Below are 18,811 nucleotides of genomic sequence, written 5' to 3'. Positions count from 1 at the left end.
TCCAAAACAGTCCATGTATAGCGCCCTCTAACGGTTTCTAATACAAAAGAACAGGGTCACCAAGTCGAGACAAAATCAACTAATGTTTTGATAACATGCATGTACCATCATACTATTGGTCATGTTCACCAATTCATTCAGTTTTTTATTTGTCAATGATGTCACAATAGAATAATACAATAACGCACATTTATGTCGAAATTACAAAAGCAATGTATGGGTAGATACACAATGGTCAATAAGCAGCAATTTAAAGACAACATTAAGGTATAAGGTTAAGCGAGATACTTTTGTTCCCTAACCTATGGACAGACACACATTTGGTACTGCCAAGGTACGGTAACATGAACATAGGACAAAATACAGGTAGAGTGGTTGCAGATTTAACAGCACCATCCAAATTATTCCAGTATGCAACCCCACGCTGAACAAGGTTGTTTTTATACATTGAGGTTCGGTTGCGAGAAACTAATACCAATGTATAATGAATTCGAGTGACTTCCATTTCAACCCAGCTTGCTTTGGGTTAAACTTTATGTGTTGATGACTGTTTTTGCAAATTCACTTTGATGTATAAATCAGACGCGCACAAGTTACATAAAGTGATGACTAGATATCTTTTCATGATGTGTAGCTGTTTTTTCACTCTCTTCTGTACCAGTCGTCATGTGAGCTCGTTTTGTTTTGAACCAGAGGTGTAAAATGCCCTTGCACCTGCGGGCTAACACTTGAACTTGTTTGAACTTCTAACCCGCAAATTTCGTTGGTTGTTTAAATAAGAAGATCTTATAATGTGTTTACTGTCAGCCCAAGGTCTCATGTCCTCGGGGACGATCACTAACGGATACAACAGGCAACTTGCGGGTCAGGCTATCTCGTTAGTTCAGACACAATGAACACAACTTATACGTCCAATTTACATAAAGCTTAAACTTCATTCAACTTGCACGGTTTGAAGATAATGATGTTAGAAAGCTTCTCTTAAAACATTTCTTGCTGATGTGCTGTTTTTGAGAAATGAGTAAAACAATTTCACGACCTAATCAATAGATGTTAAATTTGCATCGGGGATAAAGAATATTAATTTTGGTTTTACCCATAAGAGTCATGTGAACAAATTCACAGGCTTATTACTCGGGTGGGATTCGAACCCACGACCCTTACAATCTAGAGCAGTGTCTTACCAACTAGACTACCGAGATTGCCCGGTAGCTAGAGGCAGTTCGAATCCTTTGTTTTTGGCAGCGGGTACCGCAACGATATAATAAATGTTAAATTTGCATCGGGGATAAAGAACATTTAATAATTTCACGAACATTTGTATTACGCGATTTACGCGACTCTCCTGAAAACGTTGCTCTGTGTGATTTTCACTTTTTCTCAACAACTTGATGACTAATTAAGCTGAAACTTCTACAGGTAAATAACACAGCATAAATACATCTTCATTCAAAACGAGTAGGGGTCCATGTCCTGGCCCAAAACTTGATCAACCAAAGGTATCAAAACCAGTCAGTGTCTTTCTTCGAATAGTAAAAGATAATTGGAGATAAAAGTTAACCTCTTAACTATCCCCAACAGCACTTCTTGTTTGTTAAGCCCCTTTCACACGTTAGCAAGGATACCTTGCTGAGGTTGTCAAATTTTACAAAATGTACCACCTGTGAAAGGACAAAAAAAAAATTCTATTGTCCAAGTTTTCTTGCAAAAATCTTGTCAAACATAGCTACATTTTACAACCATGGTAAAATTAAGCAAGGGACCCAGTTAAATTGATGCCTTGTGAATAGCACTTGTTTAATGTTTATTTGGTTGGTTGGTTTGGTGGGATTCAAACCCTCGACATTCTCCAGATGGCTCTTATAAATAGACATGGGGAAAGTGGGAAACACACATCATACACAGGGCGGGCGGCGTAACTCCTTCTTAGTACATATAAACTGGTTTAATAACAAATTAAAAACAAACTTCCAAAATGTAGATATAGTCACAGACGTGATGTGAACCACCAAAGCCAGGCTGACAGATACTATGGCGCCCAATGACCATGCCCTGACTTTTATCATTCAACATCACGCCACCCTCGCCCCGTATCATTCTAAATGACCATGCCCTGACTTTTATCATTTAACATCACGCCACCCTCGCCCCATATCATTCTAATCATGACCACATAAGCAATTACCGGATGGAGGAATGTGATTGCGGAAAGAGTTATGAATATTCAATACATTGCTTATTCATCTGATTGGCTGTTAAGTCTGCCATCAGAATGCCAGTATCTACGGTTCCTGGCGAGTTAACGCAATACCCACATGATTGTTCAGAATAGTCATTGTTTAAGCATCCATTCATGCAGTGGACACTATTGGTAATTACTCAAAATAAACATTAGCATAAAAATCAAAACTTTACTTGGTAACAAGCAATGGAGATGTGTTGATAGTATAAAACATTGTGAGAAATGGCTCCTTCTGAAGTAACGTAGTTTTCAAGAAAGAAGTAATTCTCCACGAATTTGATTTCGAGTTCTCGAAATCAAGCATCTGAAAGCACACAACTTCGTGTGGCAAGGGTGTTTTTTCTTTCATTATTATCTCGCAACTTCGACGACCAATTGAGCTCAAATTTTCACAGGTTTGTTATTTTATGCATAATGTTGAGATACACAAAGTAAGAACACCGTTAGTTGGTGTATAGAAATTTGAAAATAAGTTACCCTTCTCAAGGCTGTAAGTAATAAACTCGACAATTGTGTAAATAAATTGTGATAATCGAAACCAAAGAACAGTCTCTCGTATTTGTAGCACTGACTCCGGCTATTGATGCTGCCCTTCCTCCATGGTTGCACTGACATTTCAAACTTACTTTACACACTGTTGGTTTATGTACAATAGAAAATTGAAAATAAGTTACCCTTCCTAAAGTTCCAACATAATGCAAGAACTGGAAGAAGTAGTGAACTCGATTTGTAAATAAATTGTGTTAATGTTTCTTGGAAAGTAATGTACAGTATTTTTATCACCGTTTCTGGTTGTTGTCCTTCCTCCACGGTTGTACTGACACTGTTTAAAATAAGTAACCCTCTCCAAAATTATCCACAATTACAACAAAATGCAAGAATTGGAAGTAATAAATTTGTAAATAATTTGATAGAGTTTCTTGGAAACCAATGCACAGTCGCTCGTCACTGACTCCGGTTGTTGTTGCCCTTCCTCTGTGGCGTACTGGCAGTTCAGTTGTCACGAGGAATGGCACATAATTTAAATGGGAGAGGCGAGAGTGTGACCCCAGCCACTGCCTTGAAGGAGATTGGTGGCGAATCCTCTGGTTTCTTGAAGGTGAATCGATGGATGAGGCGAGTGAAGAAGACAAACATTTCTGTCTTGGACATTTGCTCCCCGATGCACATCCGGTGACCTGAAATGGTGCACAATAACGTGAATCTCTTTTGTCAGGCTAAATCACAATAGACCCCTTGCATTGTCCGCCATCTTTGATGAAACGTGCACGCGTGAATGTCTTTCATTGGTTGAGAGTCGTGCGCAACGCGTGCACTTCCCATTGTTTTACAACATCAAAGATGGCGGTCTATGACGTCATGTGGAAACCATCTATGCAGTCGGGGCTATTCGCTTAATTCTCGAGGATGAACAACCATGCACTCTCCGCTATGAAGAGCACTGACATAAAGTGGTTCTGTTTATAAAGTGTACATTCTAAAGTCCCGAATCTCATTTCTGCTTTGTGTTTCTTTGTTTTGCCGTCGTCTTATATCAACGGGTAAAGAGGTAATTTGGCCAATCCGAGTCCAAGCAATCTTGCTACAAAGAGAGCCGACTGGTTGACTTGTGGCAGGGCCGTCATTGTGACTATTCCTTGCGCAAGTTTTAATCGAAGAACGATGTTGTAATATTATGTGCAAATCGAGGTTATGATTACCATGCTGGCGTGATTGGTACTGATAATTACACACGTCATTTTCCCAGGCAAGCTTATACTTGACCATAAGCATGCTACAGTATGTGGCGATAGGAAAAATGTTGAGTTAAAGGAACACGTTGCCTTGGATCGGTCGAGTTGGTCTTTAAAGAGCGATTGAAACCGTTTGTTATGGATTGCATATGGTTAGAAAGGTGTTTTAAAAGTAAAATATAATGATCCACACAAGTATGCCTCAAAATTGCACGGTTTTCCTTTTAAGTCGCGAACTAACACGGCCATATACGGGAGTCAAAAATTGGACTCCAATAAATGGCCTACCGTGTTAGTCGACGACGTAAAAGGAAAACCGTGCAATTTCGAGGCATGTTTGGATCATTATATTCTACTTTTAAAATAACTTTCTAATCATAATATGCATTTTATAACAAACGGTTTCAAACGCTTTTCAAAGACCAACTCGATCGATCCGAGGCAACGTGTTCCTGTAAGCACAAAATCAAATAGCTACCCCCACCCCCTCAAAAAAAAAAAAAAGGTTACCAACCACCATATGTATCATTAATAATAAACCTGTGCAAATTTGGGTTCAATCGCTCATTTAAGTTGCAAGAGAATAATGAAAGAGCCTTGTTGCACAATTATTAATTTGTGTGCTTTCAGAATAAAAGGCTTCAGCTCAAGTATTTAAATATTTGAGTGAGAAATTGCCTCTTCAGAGGGAGCTGTTTCTCACAATGATTTATACTTTCAACAGCTCTCCATTGCTCGTTGCCAAGTAAGTTTTTGCAATTGTTTTGATTACCAGTGCCTTTGAATATCATCTAATGACTATGGCCTCTATACTAATCCCGGAAACGGCACTGACTATCGGATAAAGTCAGATTAGTAGCTACCAAGCTGAAAATTAAAAAATGAAGATTACATTGCCTTATCTCCGCTTACAATTGACAAGCCTGTGAAAATTTGGGCTCGATTGGTGTTGAAGTTGCAAGAAAATGATGAAAGAAAAAAACACCCTTGTTGTACAAGTTAGTGTGCTTTCAGATCGGAATAAAAGGCTTCTGGCCAGAAGTCTTTTATTATTTTGATGAGAAATTACATCTTTCTCAAAAACTACGTTACTTCAGTGGGAGTCGTTTCTCACAATGTCTTATACTATCAACATCTCTTCGTTGCTCAATACCAAGAAAGTTTTTATGCCAATATGTATTTTGAGTAATTTCCAAACGTGTACAGTGCATTTACAAACATTTTTTTTCCCAATTAAAGGCAGTGGACACTATTCTTCTCATTTGGTGTATCTCAACATATGCATAAAATTTAGAGATAACTGTAAAAGAAAAAACACCCTTGTCACACGAAGTTATGTGCTTTCATATGCTTGATTTCGAGACCTCAAATTCTAAACCTGAGGTCTTGAAATCAAATTCGTTGAAAATTACTTCTTTCTCGAAAACTACGTCACTTCAAAGGGAGCCATTTCTCACAATGATTTATACTATACCAACCTCTCCCCATTACTCGTTACCAAGTAAGGTTCTGTGCTAATAAATATTTTGAGTAATTACCAATAGTGTCCACTGCCTTTAAAGTAATTTTTCCCCCAATTAAAATACGGTTGGGTCAATATTGAAATGTTATTCTTACCTGTAGAAAACGGTATCAAGTCCTCCCCTTTAATGACCTTCCCACCCTCGTCCAAGAATCTTTCCGGGTTGAATCTTTCTGGCTCCGGAAATTTATTTGCGTCGAGACCTATGGCCCCGATGTTAGCAAACACCATGCTACCTTTAGGGACATGGTATCCCCCGAGCACGGTGTCTTGTGACGCCCTGTGTGGTGCTCCGAGTGGTACAACATTGCCAAGGCGGAATATTTCGCTGATGCAGGCTTGGGTGTAGGGCAAGTTGACGGCATCGGACATGCGGGGCTCACGGTCTCTGCCAACTTCTCTATCCATCTCATGCTGTATCTACATACAGTAAAACAAAAATCACCAAAGAATACAGGTTAGAATAACCAAACCAAAGGCAACTGAAACATTTGAATAGTGGTACCGTGACACGTTTTGCATTCAATTCAGATTTTTTGATAGTGATCCACTCATTTTCCAACAGACTCCTTATAAAAATGGGTTGAAAGGGTTACCAAAGTCAGTTTCATACCCGTCAAATGAAATTTTTGTAAAAAGAAAAGTTAGCTTTTCATTTGTTTCGCTCCGAAAGAGTATCAAACAGGCCTTGATGATTATGTTAACACCATTTTAACGCGAGGTAGAAACTTGTAGCTTACACACTCTCACAGACTGTGGACTCTATCTGTTGGAAAATTAATTGCATCACAAAACTCATTTTGACCTTGGATAAATGAAGTATGTATAGATTTTCTCAATAAATATTGACACACGCACGTAAAAGAACCCAGTACACTTATCAAAAAGAGAAGGGGTTCTCCACGGTGCTCCTGGTTTGATTGTCTTTATATTGCGCAACTTGTAGACCATTACATGGTGCTGAAGGAGTAGGTCTCATAACTAAAATGTAGTCCCACATACCTTGCAGGAAAATACTGAATGTTAAAGCGCCTTGAGCGTCACTGAGTGCCGGATATGCGCGCTATAAGCAACTGTTTCCGTGAAACTGCGTCTTACCTTTTGCTGTATCTCTGGGTTAGCCATCATGTACAGCATCCCCCAACGAACTGTCGTAGACGTTGCTTCAGTCCCAGCAATAAACAGATCCCCCACCGTTGCGTACATGTCATTCAACCTGATCTTAGACCTCTCATCACTCGTCGCAGCCGCCATTTCTTTAAGGTACACATCGATGAAATCCCGCGGGTGCTCCCCATCGAAATCCTTCTGGTGCTCTTTCACAATCTCCGCGGTAAAGTCACTGATGAGTTGAAGATTCTTCCCAAGTTCTCGCACGGGCGGGAGGAACCGCGCGAACCAATGTGCCCCGGGGAGGATCTGCAGGAACCCCGTCATCCCCCCGATCAGTTGGATGTTACGGGAGATGGACCGGAGTAGCCGCTTAAAGTTCGGGTCGTCATAGTCGTACCTCTTGCCGTATACCGCCTTGCAGATGATATTTGACACGGCGTTGGCCAGAAGGATGTACGGGTCGAAGGCTTCTCCTTCTTGTTTCTTCATCTCAGCCACAAGGCACTCGGCCTCGATCCCAATCACGTCCCCGTAGTCTGTCCTATTCAAGCCGAAATCCTTCATGAAGGTAATTGCGATCCTTCTCTGGGCTTTCCACGCATCGCCGGATGAGAAAGCTACTCCTGAAACATTTCACAATAAGAGAATCCCCAGTTAATTAAAGTTCTTTCCAAGCAGTCCAGCCGATTTCACGAAATGCCAGGATTAATTCAAGTCTCGAGTTTGGACGGGTAAATACGAGCGCCTAGAACCGATCGTTTTAAATGCACAGGACACATTTTGGTAATTACTCGAAAAAATAATGTCAGCATAAAAACTTGGGAATGCTTGATAACGCGAAATCAACAGTTGTTGGGCCCTCTAAAACATGCCTTTATAGACCACCTTCGGTAATGTCAAAGACCAGTCTTCTAACTTGGTGTATCTCATCATACGCACAAAATAACAAACCTGTGAAAATGTTGTCGTCAAAGTTGCGAGATAATGGAAGAAAAAAAACACCCTTATCACACGAAGTTGTGTGCTTTCAGATGAAATCAAATTCGTGACAAAATTACTTCTTTCTCGAAAACTATAAACGTCACTTCAGAGGGAGCCGTTTCTCACAATGTTTTATACTTAATTAACAGCTCTCCATTACTCGTTACCAAGTAAGCCTTTAAAATGATGGGTATTTGATTTAAAGGCAGTGGACACTATTGGTAATTACTCAAAATAATTATTAGCATAAAACCTTTCTTGGTGACGAGTGATGGGGAGAGGTTGATGGTATAAAACATTGTGAGAAACGGCTCCCTCTGAAGTGCCATAGTTTTCGAGAAAGAAGTAATTTCCACGAATTTGATTTCGAGACCTCAGATTGAGAACTTGAGGTCTCGAAATCAACCATCTAAACGCACACAACTTTGTTTGACAAGGGTGTTTTTTCTTTCATTATTATCTCGCAACTCCGACGACCAATTGAGCTCAAATTTTCACAGGTTTGTTATGTTATGCATATGTTGAGATACACCAAGTAAGAAGACTGGTCTTTGGCAATTACCAATAGTGTCCACAGCCCTTAAAATCTTACCTTCTCCATCCACTGTATGCCGTAAGATCTTCACCGAAGGCCGGTCACAAAGCAGCCTGTTGTGGAAGGCTTCCCGTATAAGTTCAGCACCGTGAATGACAAAGATTTTCAACAAAATGCCGTCTATCATGTATATTGGACCAAGCTTGGGGTAAAACCTACAAAATGTGCAAAAATTAAAGAACTAAATGATTTTATAATTTGTTTACATTGGCCACTGATGCTTAAAATTTTCAAATAAATTAATAAAATAGGTTTAAAAAAAAGCAATAAAAAAAGAGTAAATAAATAAATAAGAAAAGAAAGAAATAATTAAATAAATAAATGAAATTATCAATCAATCAAATGATAACATTAAACAATAAAATATAAATAAATTAAGCAATAAAATATAAATAAATTAACAAAATAGAATACATCCACCATCAATGAAAAAAGAAAAGAAAATGAGAGCAAACTGTCTGAGAAACTTGATTCAGACTATAGTGTTTAGCTAAGTAATTGACCCATCAACAATACCCTTTTAAGAAATCTTCGATGTGCATACTGTAGAATACATTTAGTCTCCTGTAATCAATTTGGCGTTAGTTTTTCTTTCTTTTTTTATTTTCCCTCCCTGCCTAAAATGCTTTAGTTCTGGTGGTACACATCAAATGCGAACTTGGATGACAACAATGTTGAGCAATATAATAATTGATATAATAAGTCTTTTTGAGGTATGGTGGACGCAATAGGAGTGCACTGTTTAGTTTGGGTGTATACACACAATTACAAAAACTTCATAGTGTTGTAGCATTGTGTCTCAAAAGGCTTATTGAGATCTTTATCCTTTAGTGCCATAGGTTAATTATAGAAGAAATATTCATAGTTTTAATTTGATGATAACAAGACAAGACATGCTTGCACGAAAACGTGATTATCATTAAATCGAATAAATGAAGGCAAGAACTGTAGGCTTCGTTTCTGAAAGGGCAAGTCAAACACCATACTTGATTAAGAGCTCCCTAATGAGGAAATTGTAAAATTCTGCAACAGTTTAAGGGCACCAAGGCAAAGCCTAGGGGGCATGGAGGCAACTGCCTTCGTTGCCTCCGTGGAGTATCCAGCCCTGAATGACACTAAACCCTCTCCCATCACTGTATTTATTATATAAATAAGTATTTTTATATTTCTTATTTTTGTTCTGTAACTTTAAAAACAGTATATATATTTTCTTATGTTCTGTAGTAATTTCAAACGCAGTTCAGCCTCTGGCTGCCAAGACTGAATGTTTTTTTTGTAAATAAACCAATAATAATATACCCACTCAACTATTGCTACATCAAATTGTTCATAGTATATTCTACAAAATCATTTACAATGTGTAGGCAATATTTTATTTATTCTAATGCTGCTCTTTATGGAACAAGCTACCTGCTATTAAAACCCAGAATGCATCGTCTATTGGTGGTTTTAAAAATACATACAAACAGATCAATCGTTACGTTAATTTTAATCCTCTTTTTGTTTATCTTTAAAATCTGTTAAATATTTTTACTCTGAATGAAAGCATTTTTTAAGATATGTTTTTCCTTATTCTCATTTTGATGACACAGGACCTTTATGTATAATAAAGATTTTGAAATAAATAATAAATAAGTAATTTAAGAGGAATAAGTATAACCAAATGGTCTTACCAGTGGAAGATTTCGTGAGGTTTGTCTCCGATGTCCACTCCATGATACCAGCGATCCCATAAAACAGGCAGAAGATTTGGAATAGGCGGATGGTTCGGCGGGGCACCTTGGAGAGATTTCTTTACAAAAATGATGAACGCGAGCACTGCAGCAGCACCAAAAACAACGAAAGCTAGATCCATGCTTCCTAGTCCAATAGTTGCTTACCACATCAACATACACGTGTGATTCGCTCACCACTTATGACGAAGCTTCGAAGACAGACTATTTAATGGTTCACTCAACAATCAAGTCAATAATATTTATCGTCCACTCATAGAGATCGACTGATCAGATGTGCGTGTGAGGGGTTTTTCCATTAAATTTATGTTTATGTTACAGAACACATACAGTTCTAATAATTATATCTATGGTTTATTTGCCATTTTTGAGGTATTAAAAACTTGTTGGCGGCGTGTTGTCGGTGCTCTTGACTTGTTGTCGGCGTTGTCGGCTTGTTGTTGGCTTTTAGTAGGACCGGTCTATAATCCTCAGCTAACCAGGGTCCACTTTCATGGCTCTGCTTACCGCTGAGTACTGTGCTTACCACCGAGCAGAGTGAAGCACACTATTCTATAGGATGTACAATGTAAGCTTACACAGAATTCCACGGTAAGCATGGCCTTGATTGGTTGTGAGAGGCGCGATAAAGGCCCAAGTACGACGTTATCATCGTCGGTGATACCAAAGATGCGCGCGATTGGCTGCGACTCAGCCTGATGAGGCTATCGTGTCCACACGTGTTTCAGCCAGAACCAATCTCCTTGCAATATCATTGTACATGTACTCCTGTTGTTTGGTGGTGGTATAATTAGGCCGTGTCCGAAACGACGACTTCGGCTACAGCTACGTCTAGATCAGCGCGTCTACCAGTGTTGAAGAATAGGCAGACGCGCGCGATCTCGCCGTAGCTGTAGCCGAAGTCGCCGTTTCGGACACGGCCTTAGTCTGACACTCAGACTGATAGCCTCAGAAACTGATCCGAAGTACTGAGTATACAGTACATAACACACATCGGTGCACACGGGTAAAAACCAAAATGAATATTCTTTATCTCCGATGCAAATTTGTAGTGTTCCTGAACTGAATGGGTCTGGTTGTTGCATGACACCCTATTGTACCATAATACGTTCGGGTGCAGTAACTATACAATAGTCTGCCTGCTGGGCCTATGGCCAAAGTGAGTCGAGGCCAACAAATTTATTCGAAAAATAATGTTCGTGTTACTAATAATAATATTCTGTAGAGTTATTCAAGTCCGTTCTCGTAGTTGATATTAATTCAAGAATTCATCAGGGATAATCCAGAGATTAACGGATTACAATAAAGACATGAAAGGACTGGATCGTATGAAAACAAACAAACAAACAATATGAGATTTATTAGGAATGCTTTATGGTACAACTTCTACCACCAGTGTACAATTCATTGCCATGTAGTTTTAGCATTCAGATACTATTTCCGAAAACAATGGAAGTACACAAGTCTGCTGCTACCTTGTCCCCCTTCCAGTATATACATGGGTAGATAACAGCATGGCCTATCTGCACCCAAAACACCCATCCCCCCCTATGGAAACCTTTTGTCACTGACACAAACCATCGACAACGGAGTCCATTAGTGGAAGTAGAAACCAGACGGAAAGAAAATCACCCTAGTAACTTCATCAGTCCAGAAAACGATTTTCTGTGAACAGTGCATTATTGATCTGAAACGCACGGGGGTGTGGTATGGTATTGGTTTGACAACAAAGTTATCCAACTTCGACCGTCCTGCGTAACCACACACCACACACCACACTTCTTAAAAGTCCTACGGTTCAGTAGCCATGCTGAAGGCAGTAATTCTGAGGATGATTCAAAAGAGGGCGCTATCAGAAGAAGTTTGTACACAGTTCGAAACAAGGGGGGGGGGCAGAATTTTGTCAATTCAATTCACACTATTTCATTTCCACAAAACCATTTCAATTACAGAACTACAATTTAATGCATACATGTATATATAAAAGACAGGAAAAGAAAAAAACTAGCCGACCAAAGCTCGTGGAGGCAACGCCCAAAGCTACAGGTAGCTTGTAGCGGCTTGTCCTTACAAAACAATCTCCGGGGGGGGGGGGGGGGGGGTTCAGAATCTCCTGCACCGTCGTAACCTGACTGTGCGTAGGTCCGATGCAGAGAGTGTGCATACATACAGTGACAGCACCCAACGAAGAGACTACGATAATAGAGAATAGCTCGGGCGCAGGTGGCGCAAATTGTGTGCAGGAAAAACAACTAATTGTAAGTGAAAATAAAACGTCAACGCCTTCGAAGACGAGCAGAGTATACTGTTAGAAATATCGAGACACCACACCAGCTCTTCAGGGCCAACACTCCCCCTCAAAAGAGATATTATTTTATTCAACATGCCCAAGTTAACTATTTAGCAGACTTCCATCCATGTTCCAACGCCTTGGTCAAGGGAAAGGTTACAAAATCAGAGACCTACATGATACAGTACACGAGTCCAGGAACTGTGCTTCACTTTTCCAATCGGAAAAACAAGAATTGCTGCCAGATAAAATAAACAGAGTTAGGGCCTACTTACATATTTCTCCTCCATGGTTTAGGCTGGGTTGTGCAAAGAACGTGATGTCCTTCAGAATTTGCAGAAATTTGTGCCATATCGGGCGCCCCACATGTGCTTTTGTCAAAAACACTTCAAAGCGCCCTCAAGAGAGTGAAACGACACGTGACGTCCTATAAATCCTACATACGTGTGAACATTTCATAACATTGTACATACATGGAGGAATAAGGCCGTGTCCGAAACGGCGACTTCGGCTACAGCTACGGCTAGATCGCGCGCGTCTGCCTATTTTTTAACACTGGTAGAAGCGCTGATCTAGACGTAGCTGTAGCCGAAGTCGTCGTTTCGGACACGGCCTATGGTTCCTCCATGGTACATACAACAAACACATGCAAGTAACTTGCACGTGATACACAGTGCACAAAGCATGTGCAGCAGACGACCGAAAGAAAGTGTTTTGATTGGCCCAATGTGATGTTGGTCAGCTGACCCACATCACCTCGGACCAATCAAAATACAGACATGGAAAGCTTACGTCACTGCAGATTTATCCAATGAAATCATTGTATCTAATGAAATCGCTGGTTCTAAAAAGCTATTACCGGTACAATACATGTCGGATATAAACAGGGGACCAGTATGTGGGTGTGGTGCGTTTTTATTTTTGGGAAATTGACACTTGAGGGCGCCCCTTCGACACGCGTTGTCAAATTCACACGGTATTGTAAACAAAGACCGGTGATGTTGTTGTTTTCAGCAGATGGTTAACTCATGTATTTCTACATGCATGTACCAAAGCCAATCCCATACTTCTTGAATGCAGTGGACAGTCATCATCAATTAAAATAATCTCCATTGACTGGTTCATAAATAATCCAAAGACGGTGAGTTTAATTTGGCTAACGTAACGTAACTTTCTGCATAGAGTAAGGACTTTCTGCCATCGCATCGGGCATCAGTTTTTAGACTTGGGGTATAAATAGTACTTCCGGGGAACTTGAAGTTCCGCCCCTATTCCTACCTTGGACTCCATGACTCCCTCTGCAAGAAGCGGAGGGAGTCCAGCGTATTGGTACTTTTGATGGGGCTAACTCACTGTTACTCCTAGAACTATGCGGTTTCGTTCCGCTATTGTCTCCCGTAAGACGATAGAGGAACGAAACCGCATAGTTCTAGGCATGTTAGGAGTAACTCACTCGGTGCTGTGTCAACCCAAAGTTCTATCTCACCAACATAGACAACGGTAGAGCAAGGATAGGCAGTTAGTTAGGGCAGTGTTGGCTTTGTATGTAGAACTTAAGAAGGCAGTTTTTGAGATAGAGTTGTCTGTGTTCTTTATATTATATTTCCTGCCTATAATTCTGAATATTAATATTTTTGTATTTCTGCACTGCTTAGATAAATGATGGGTCTGTATTGGAGTATTCCTGTAGATGTGCCGTCCACCATCTTGATAAGCATAACTGTATTTTTAATCCTGAGGTGGTATATGCGATGCCCTGTTGCCTTGCCTCCTGGACCACGCTCATGGCCAGTTGTCGGTAGTCTTCCTACTATACTCTCTCTCAGAAACACAGGAGCGCCACATCAAATATTTCAAAGGTACCCGACATTAGAATTGCCTGCTGCAGTAAACCTTTAAAGGAACTGGACTCTATTGGTAATCAGTTTGGTAGTTACTCAAAACAATTGTTAGCATAAAAACTTACCTGGTAACGAGCAATGGAGAGCTGTTGATAGTATAAAACATTGTAGGCAACTGCTCCCTCTTAAGAGAGAGGTTATTTCTCACTCCGTATTAAAAGGGCTCTTTACGCAGTTGAAATGCAGCTAGGCCCCCAGACCTGAACTTTTTGGAGCAGCATGTATTGTGCACGCTGTGGTGGTTCGAAAAAACAGACAGTGCATGGAGATGGAGCCCATGCCAAGGTTTGAGAACTGCCCCTGGCCAAGCTTAAAGGCAGTGGACACTATTGGTGATTACTCAAAATAATTATTGGCATAAAACCTCACTTGGTAACGAGTAATGGGAAGAGGTTAATAGTATAAAACATTGTGAGAAACGGCTCCCGTGACGTAGTATTCGAGAAAGAAGTAATTTTCAACGAATTTGATTTCGCGACCTCAAGTTTAGAATTTGAGGTCTCAAAATCAAGCATCTGAAAGCACACAACTTCGTACATGTATGACAAGGGTGTTTTTTCTTTCATAGTTATCTTGCAACTGAGACGACCAATTGAGGTCAAATTTTTACAGGTTTGTTATTTTATGCATATGTTGAGATACACCAAGTGAGAAGACTGGATTTTGACAATTACCAATAGTGTCCATTGTCTTTAACTTGAAAAGTGACTTTCAATGATTGATGAACAAACTGATGAAAATGTAACTTTTGTTTTGACAGGTTATCGGAGAAACATGGACCAGTATTAATGGTCAACTTAGTTGCTGGCAATAGGGTTGTTGTCCTACATGGATATGATGTGATTCGTGATGCACTCAACCATCCAGACTTAAATGGTCGCCCATCACTGTCAGTATTTGAACAGGTGCTGCAGGGAGGCATAGGTAAAGGACTTACACTTGTTTCAGAGACGCACCGAACCAATAGATTAGGAGCGACTCCGATTGACCTATAAAATTGTTGGTTTCAGACAGGCGAGCTTAACATAACATTTTTAGGTTTGGCTCATGACAAGATCAACGTCTAAAACCCAGGCACTCCAGATTCGTTCCAAACGACCGTGGCAGTCGATCTCAACTGTTTCAGTCCACAAACCAGCATGTACTCAATTCAGAATTTGGTTTGGTGCAACTCTGGAGCGCCTTTCTGAAACATTAGTTACTTGTCAACCATCTAAACTATAGATAATAGACTTCCCACATGCCAAACTATAGTTGGGCATGCCAATTTATGGATCTGATATGAAAAAAATGCATGTCCCGAAACACCATTTTCTAATTTGTGGCTATGGCTAGGGTTGCGACTGTTGCTAAGAATTTCGTATACTTCAACACATGATGATCCAGCCGTAGCCGCCAATTCGGACACAGCCATAGACATGCCAAAATAGATTTCAGATACCAACTATTGATGACATGTCCAATTTTAGTTTAAGCGATGCCCCTTGAAATTATGTGCCCCTCTGTTGGGGCAATACTCAAAATGGTGCATGATGGTGCATGCAAGGGGTATTCTCATTTTTGCATTGACTTTACCTTAAAGGCAGTGGACACTATTGGTAATTACTCAAAATAATTGTTAGCATAAAACCTTATTTGGTGACGAGTAATGGGGAGAGGTTGATGGTATAAAACATTGTGAGAAACAGCTCCCTCTGAAGTGCCATAGTTTTTGAGAAAGAAGTAGTTTTCCACGAATTTGATTTCAAGACCTCGAGTTTAGAACTTGAGGTCTCGAAATCAACCATCTAAACGCACACAACTTCGTGTGACAAGGGTGTTTTTTCTTTCATTCTTATCTCGCAACTTCGATGACCAATTGAGCTCAAATTTTCACAGGTTTGTTATTTTATGCATATGTTGAGAAACACCACCTGTGAAGGCTAGTCTTTGACAATTACCAATAGTGTACACGGCCTTTAATGGTAAACAAAAACAATGGCAAATTGTTACATTGTATCAATGTATTCCTTTTTAAAATGTACATTAATAATGTTGATATTTTTTGTACAGGAGCCGTAGGGGCCTCTGGGGAGCTCTGGAAGGCCCAGAGGAAATTAACTCTCAACTTCATGAGAGACTTTGGAGTTGGAAAACCAGTCTTTGAAGACCGGATTACCACCGAGGCAGGATTCATGTTAGACGAGGTTAGATCTTACAACGGCAGACCATTCAATCCTTCTCAGATCTTATCCAGTGGAATTTCTAACGTGATTTGCTCTGTAGTGTTTGGATCACGCTACGACTACACAGATTCCATATTCATTGAGCTTCAAAGAGCTATCTACAGGAACACTGAACTGATGGGAGGAGCAACGGGTGCAATACTCTTCATGCCTTACTCACACCTATTAGCTTCATTCCTCCCTATGGTTAAAGAATGTCTGGATAACACCCGACACGTCAATGATTTCAGCAGGAATGTTCTGGAAGAACATCGCAAGACCTTCAACCCAGAGACTATTCGTGACTTCATGGATGTGATCTTGGAGGAGGAGAGGAGAGCCGATGATTCTACAGTGACCGTCAATGATCTCCTTGGCACCACGGCGGATTTATTCTCCGCTGGTTCGGAGACTTCTTCTACCACGCTACGATGGGCTCTTCTATACATGATAGCATTTCCAGAGATTCAAAGGAAGATACAGGGCGAGATTGATAGAGAAGTTGGTCGTGATCGCCTTCCCCGTCTCTCCGACCGAGCGAAGCTTCCTTACACAGAAGCAACGCTGTATGAGATTCAACGCATCAGCAATATCATCCCATTAGGTGTGCCGCATGAGGCGTCAAGCGTTGTGACTTTTAGAGGGTATAATATCCCAAAAGGAACCATCATTTTGCCAAACTTATGGGCGCTTGGGATGGATCAAGAGCTGTGGCCAGAACCTGACAAGTTTATCCCTGAAAGATTCTTTGATGAAACTGATCAGAGCGTGAAGAAGTCTGAAAAGTTAATACCTTATGGGACAGGTGAGAATACATTTTGTGGTTGAATGGGCTTATAGAAGTACTTGATACATTATTCATAAATACCTAAGACAGTTTATCAAGCGGGGGTGTTTGAACGGATGATCTAACACCAGTAAAAAGTGTTGAAACATTGGCGCGACACGCAAGCTTGCACCTGTGCTTATAAGACAGTTTCTTCATTCCTATTGGTCAAGAGCAACGGTTGAAACAGTTGTGCCACATCACGCGATACGCGCAACGCGCACAGCAATCTCCTTATAAGGAGTTGTTTACCCGATGGCCTTACCATTTCATAGCCAGAGGGGTGTTGTGTTGAAAGAAATCAGTGAACAATTATAATTTTTGCGTTTATTTTACTTTTTGACCAAAAAGTATTGATGTTTTGTGACCGAAAAGGTATTTATTAATCGAATCAAAGTGTGTTGAATCGGTTTTCAACAAGTGGTTCAAGCCCGATGAGGCCTGGTTCTTGATAATTCACCTCCACTTCGTCTCAGTAAAATTATCAAGAACCAGGTCTCTGCGGGTTTAAACCACTAGTTGAAAACCTCTTCACCACACATTGATTCCCTTATTGTTTTTGGAAAAGTACATCCCTTCAATTCCTCTAGTTCTTAATAAACACACCATACAACCAACCAGTGGACAAATCAGTAAATTAAGCCTGGTTCATACTTCCTGCGAATGCGAATGCAATACAAATTTTGACGTCACCGCCCTGTTTTTGCGATGAATGTTTCGCAAGAGTTTTGCACAAGTCCACTGATGCAAACAATTTGTTGTGAATTTGTGGCGACATTGTATCGTATTCACATCCGCAGAATGTATAAACCAGGCTTATAAAGAGGTCATGTTTTGAAAATTAATCAAAATATAACATGCGTTTGTTTTAGAGATGTGCCCGTGTGCTCACATGTAATCGACACAGTTTAAAAAATAAGGGCCACGTTTTGAGAGGATTTGTTTTTTTTCATTTTGTGCATTTTTCCCAAACGCCTTATCTGAGTTCTCCTTTTTTTTTCTGTGATTATACAGGAAGACGTGCATGCCTAGGAGAACAACTTGCCAAGATGGAGCTCTTCCTTTTCTTTACTCATTTTCTTCATGGATTCAACCTCAGTAAGCCTGAAGGAGCCCCGCCCATCTCATTCCAGGGTGTTGGAGGCATCAGTTTATCCCCTCTGCCATTTGAAATCTGTGCCAATCGGAGGAAATAAACTTAGAGTAAATTTAAAGACAGTGGACACTATTGGTAATTGTCAAAGACCAGTCTTCTCATTTGGTGTATCTCATCATATGCATAAAATAACAAACCTGTGAAAGTTTGAGCTCAATCGGTCATCTAACTTGGGAGATAATAATGAAAGAAAAAACACCCTTGTCATATGAAGTTGTGTGCCTTCAGATGGTTGATTTCGAGCGCTCAAGTTCTAAATCTGAGGTCTCGAAATCAAATTCGTGGAAAATTACTTCTTTCTCGAAAACTATGGCACTTCAGAGGGAGCCGTTTCTCACAATGTTTTATACAACCAACCTCTCCCCATTACTCGTTACCAAGTGAGGTTTTATGCTAATAATTATTTTGAGTAATTACCAATAGTGTCCACTGCCTTTAATTCACACATTCCTTTCTTTGTCATTCTTACCCGGCTCCAGTGTTCAGTTTTAAAAACCCAATATTCTTGCACAGGG

At 40.2% G+C, this 18,811-nt stretch overlaps 2 protein-coding genes across 5 annotated transcripts; one reads left to right on the top strand and one right to left on the bottom strand.

The window, feature by feature from the left end:
* Positions 1–2,650: 2,650 nt before the first annotated feature.
* LOC117304847 (cytochrome P450 2J2-like) lies at positions 2,651–10,587 on the bottom strand. Its single transcript, XM_033789470.1, has 5 exons — positions 9,860–10,587; positions 8,184–8,341; positions 6,596–7,233; positions 5,593–5,917; positions 2,651–3,420 (listed from the first exon to the last, which is right to left on the bottom strand). The coding sequence occupies exons 1-5, from the start codon at positions 10,039–10,041 to the stop codon at positions 3,236–3,238; spliced, it is 1,488 nt and encodes a 495-aa protein (XP_033645361.1). The 5' UTR covers positions 10,042–10,587; the 3' UTR covers positions 2,651–3,235.
* A 2,570-nt stretch (positions 10,588–13,157) lies between these two features.
* On the top strand, positions 13,158–18,419 carry LOC117304846 (cytochrome P450 2J6-like). 4 transcript variants are annotated; one of them, XM_033789466.1, is made up of 5 exons: positions 13,158–13,350; positions 13,949–14,068; positions 14,871–15,034; positions 16,163–17,119; positions 18,155–18,419. In XM_033789466.1, exons 2-5 carry the CDS (start codon positions 13,956–13,958, stop codon positions 18,334–18,336), a joined length of 1,416 nt encoding a protein of 471 aa, XP_033645357.1. In that variant the 5' UTR covers positions 13,158–13,350; positions 13,949–13,955; the 3' UTR covers positions 18,337–18,419. The 4 variants fall into 4 exon arrangements, with proteins under 4 accessions (XP_033645357.1, XP_033645356.1, XP_033645358.1 ...); XM_033789465.1 differs by having other exon boundaries at positions 13,865–14,068; XM_033789467.1 differs by lacking the exon at positions 13,949–14,068.
* Positions 18,420–18,811: the final 392 nt, after the last annotated feature.

Source organism: Asterias rubens, chromosome 21 (genome assembly GCF_902459465.1).
Source record: "Asterias rubens chromosome 21, eAstRub1.3, whole genome shotgun sequence".
Classification (NCBI taxonomy): domain Eukaryota; kingdom Metazoa; phylum Echinodermata; class Asteroidea; order Forcipulatida; family Asteriidae; genus Asterias; species Asterias rubens.
This window is presented reverse-complemented; position numbering and strand designations above follow the sequence as displayed.

Excerpts from the sequence above, each read along its gene's own strand:
- LOC117304847 (XM_033789470.1), bottom strand. The coding sequence starts at position 10,041 with ATGGATCTAGCTTTCGTTGTTTTTGGTGCTGCTGCAGTGCTCGCGTTC. Across the intron at positions 5,918-6,595 it reads ACCCAGAGATACAGCAAAAG|ATACAGCATGAGATGGATAG; the intron begins GTAAGACGCAGT and ends TACTGTATGTAG. Across the intron at positions 3,421-5,592 it reads CTTGATACCGTTTTCTACAG|GTCACCGGATGTGCATCGGG; the intron begins GTAAGAATAACA and ends GCACCATTTCAG.
- LOC117304846 (XM_033789465.1), top strand. The coding sequence starts at position 13,869 with ATGATGGGTCTGTATTGGAGTATTCCTGTAGATGTGCCGTCCACCATC. Across the intron at positions 14,069-14,870 it reads CCACATCAAATATTTCAAAG|GTTATCGGAGAAACATGGAC; the intron begins GTACCCGACATT and ends TTGTTTTGACAG. Across the intron at positions 15,035-16,162 it reads GGTGCTGCAGGGAGGCATAG|GAGCCGTAGGGGCCTCTGGG; the intron begins GTAAAGGACTTA and ends TTTTTTGTACAG.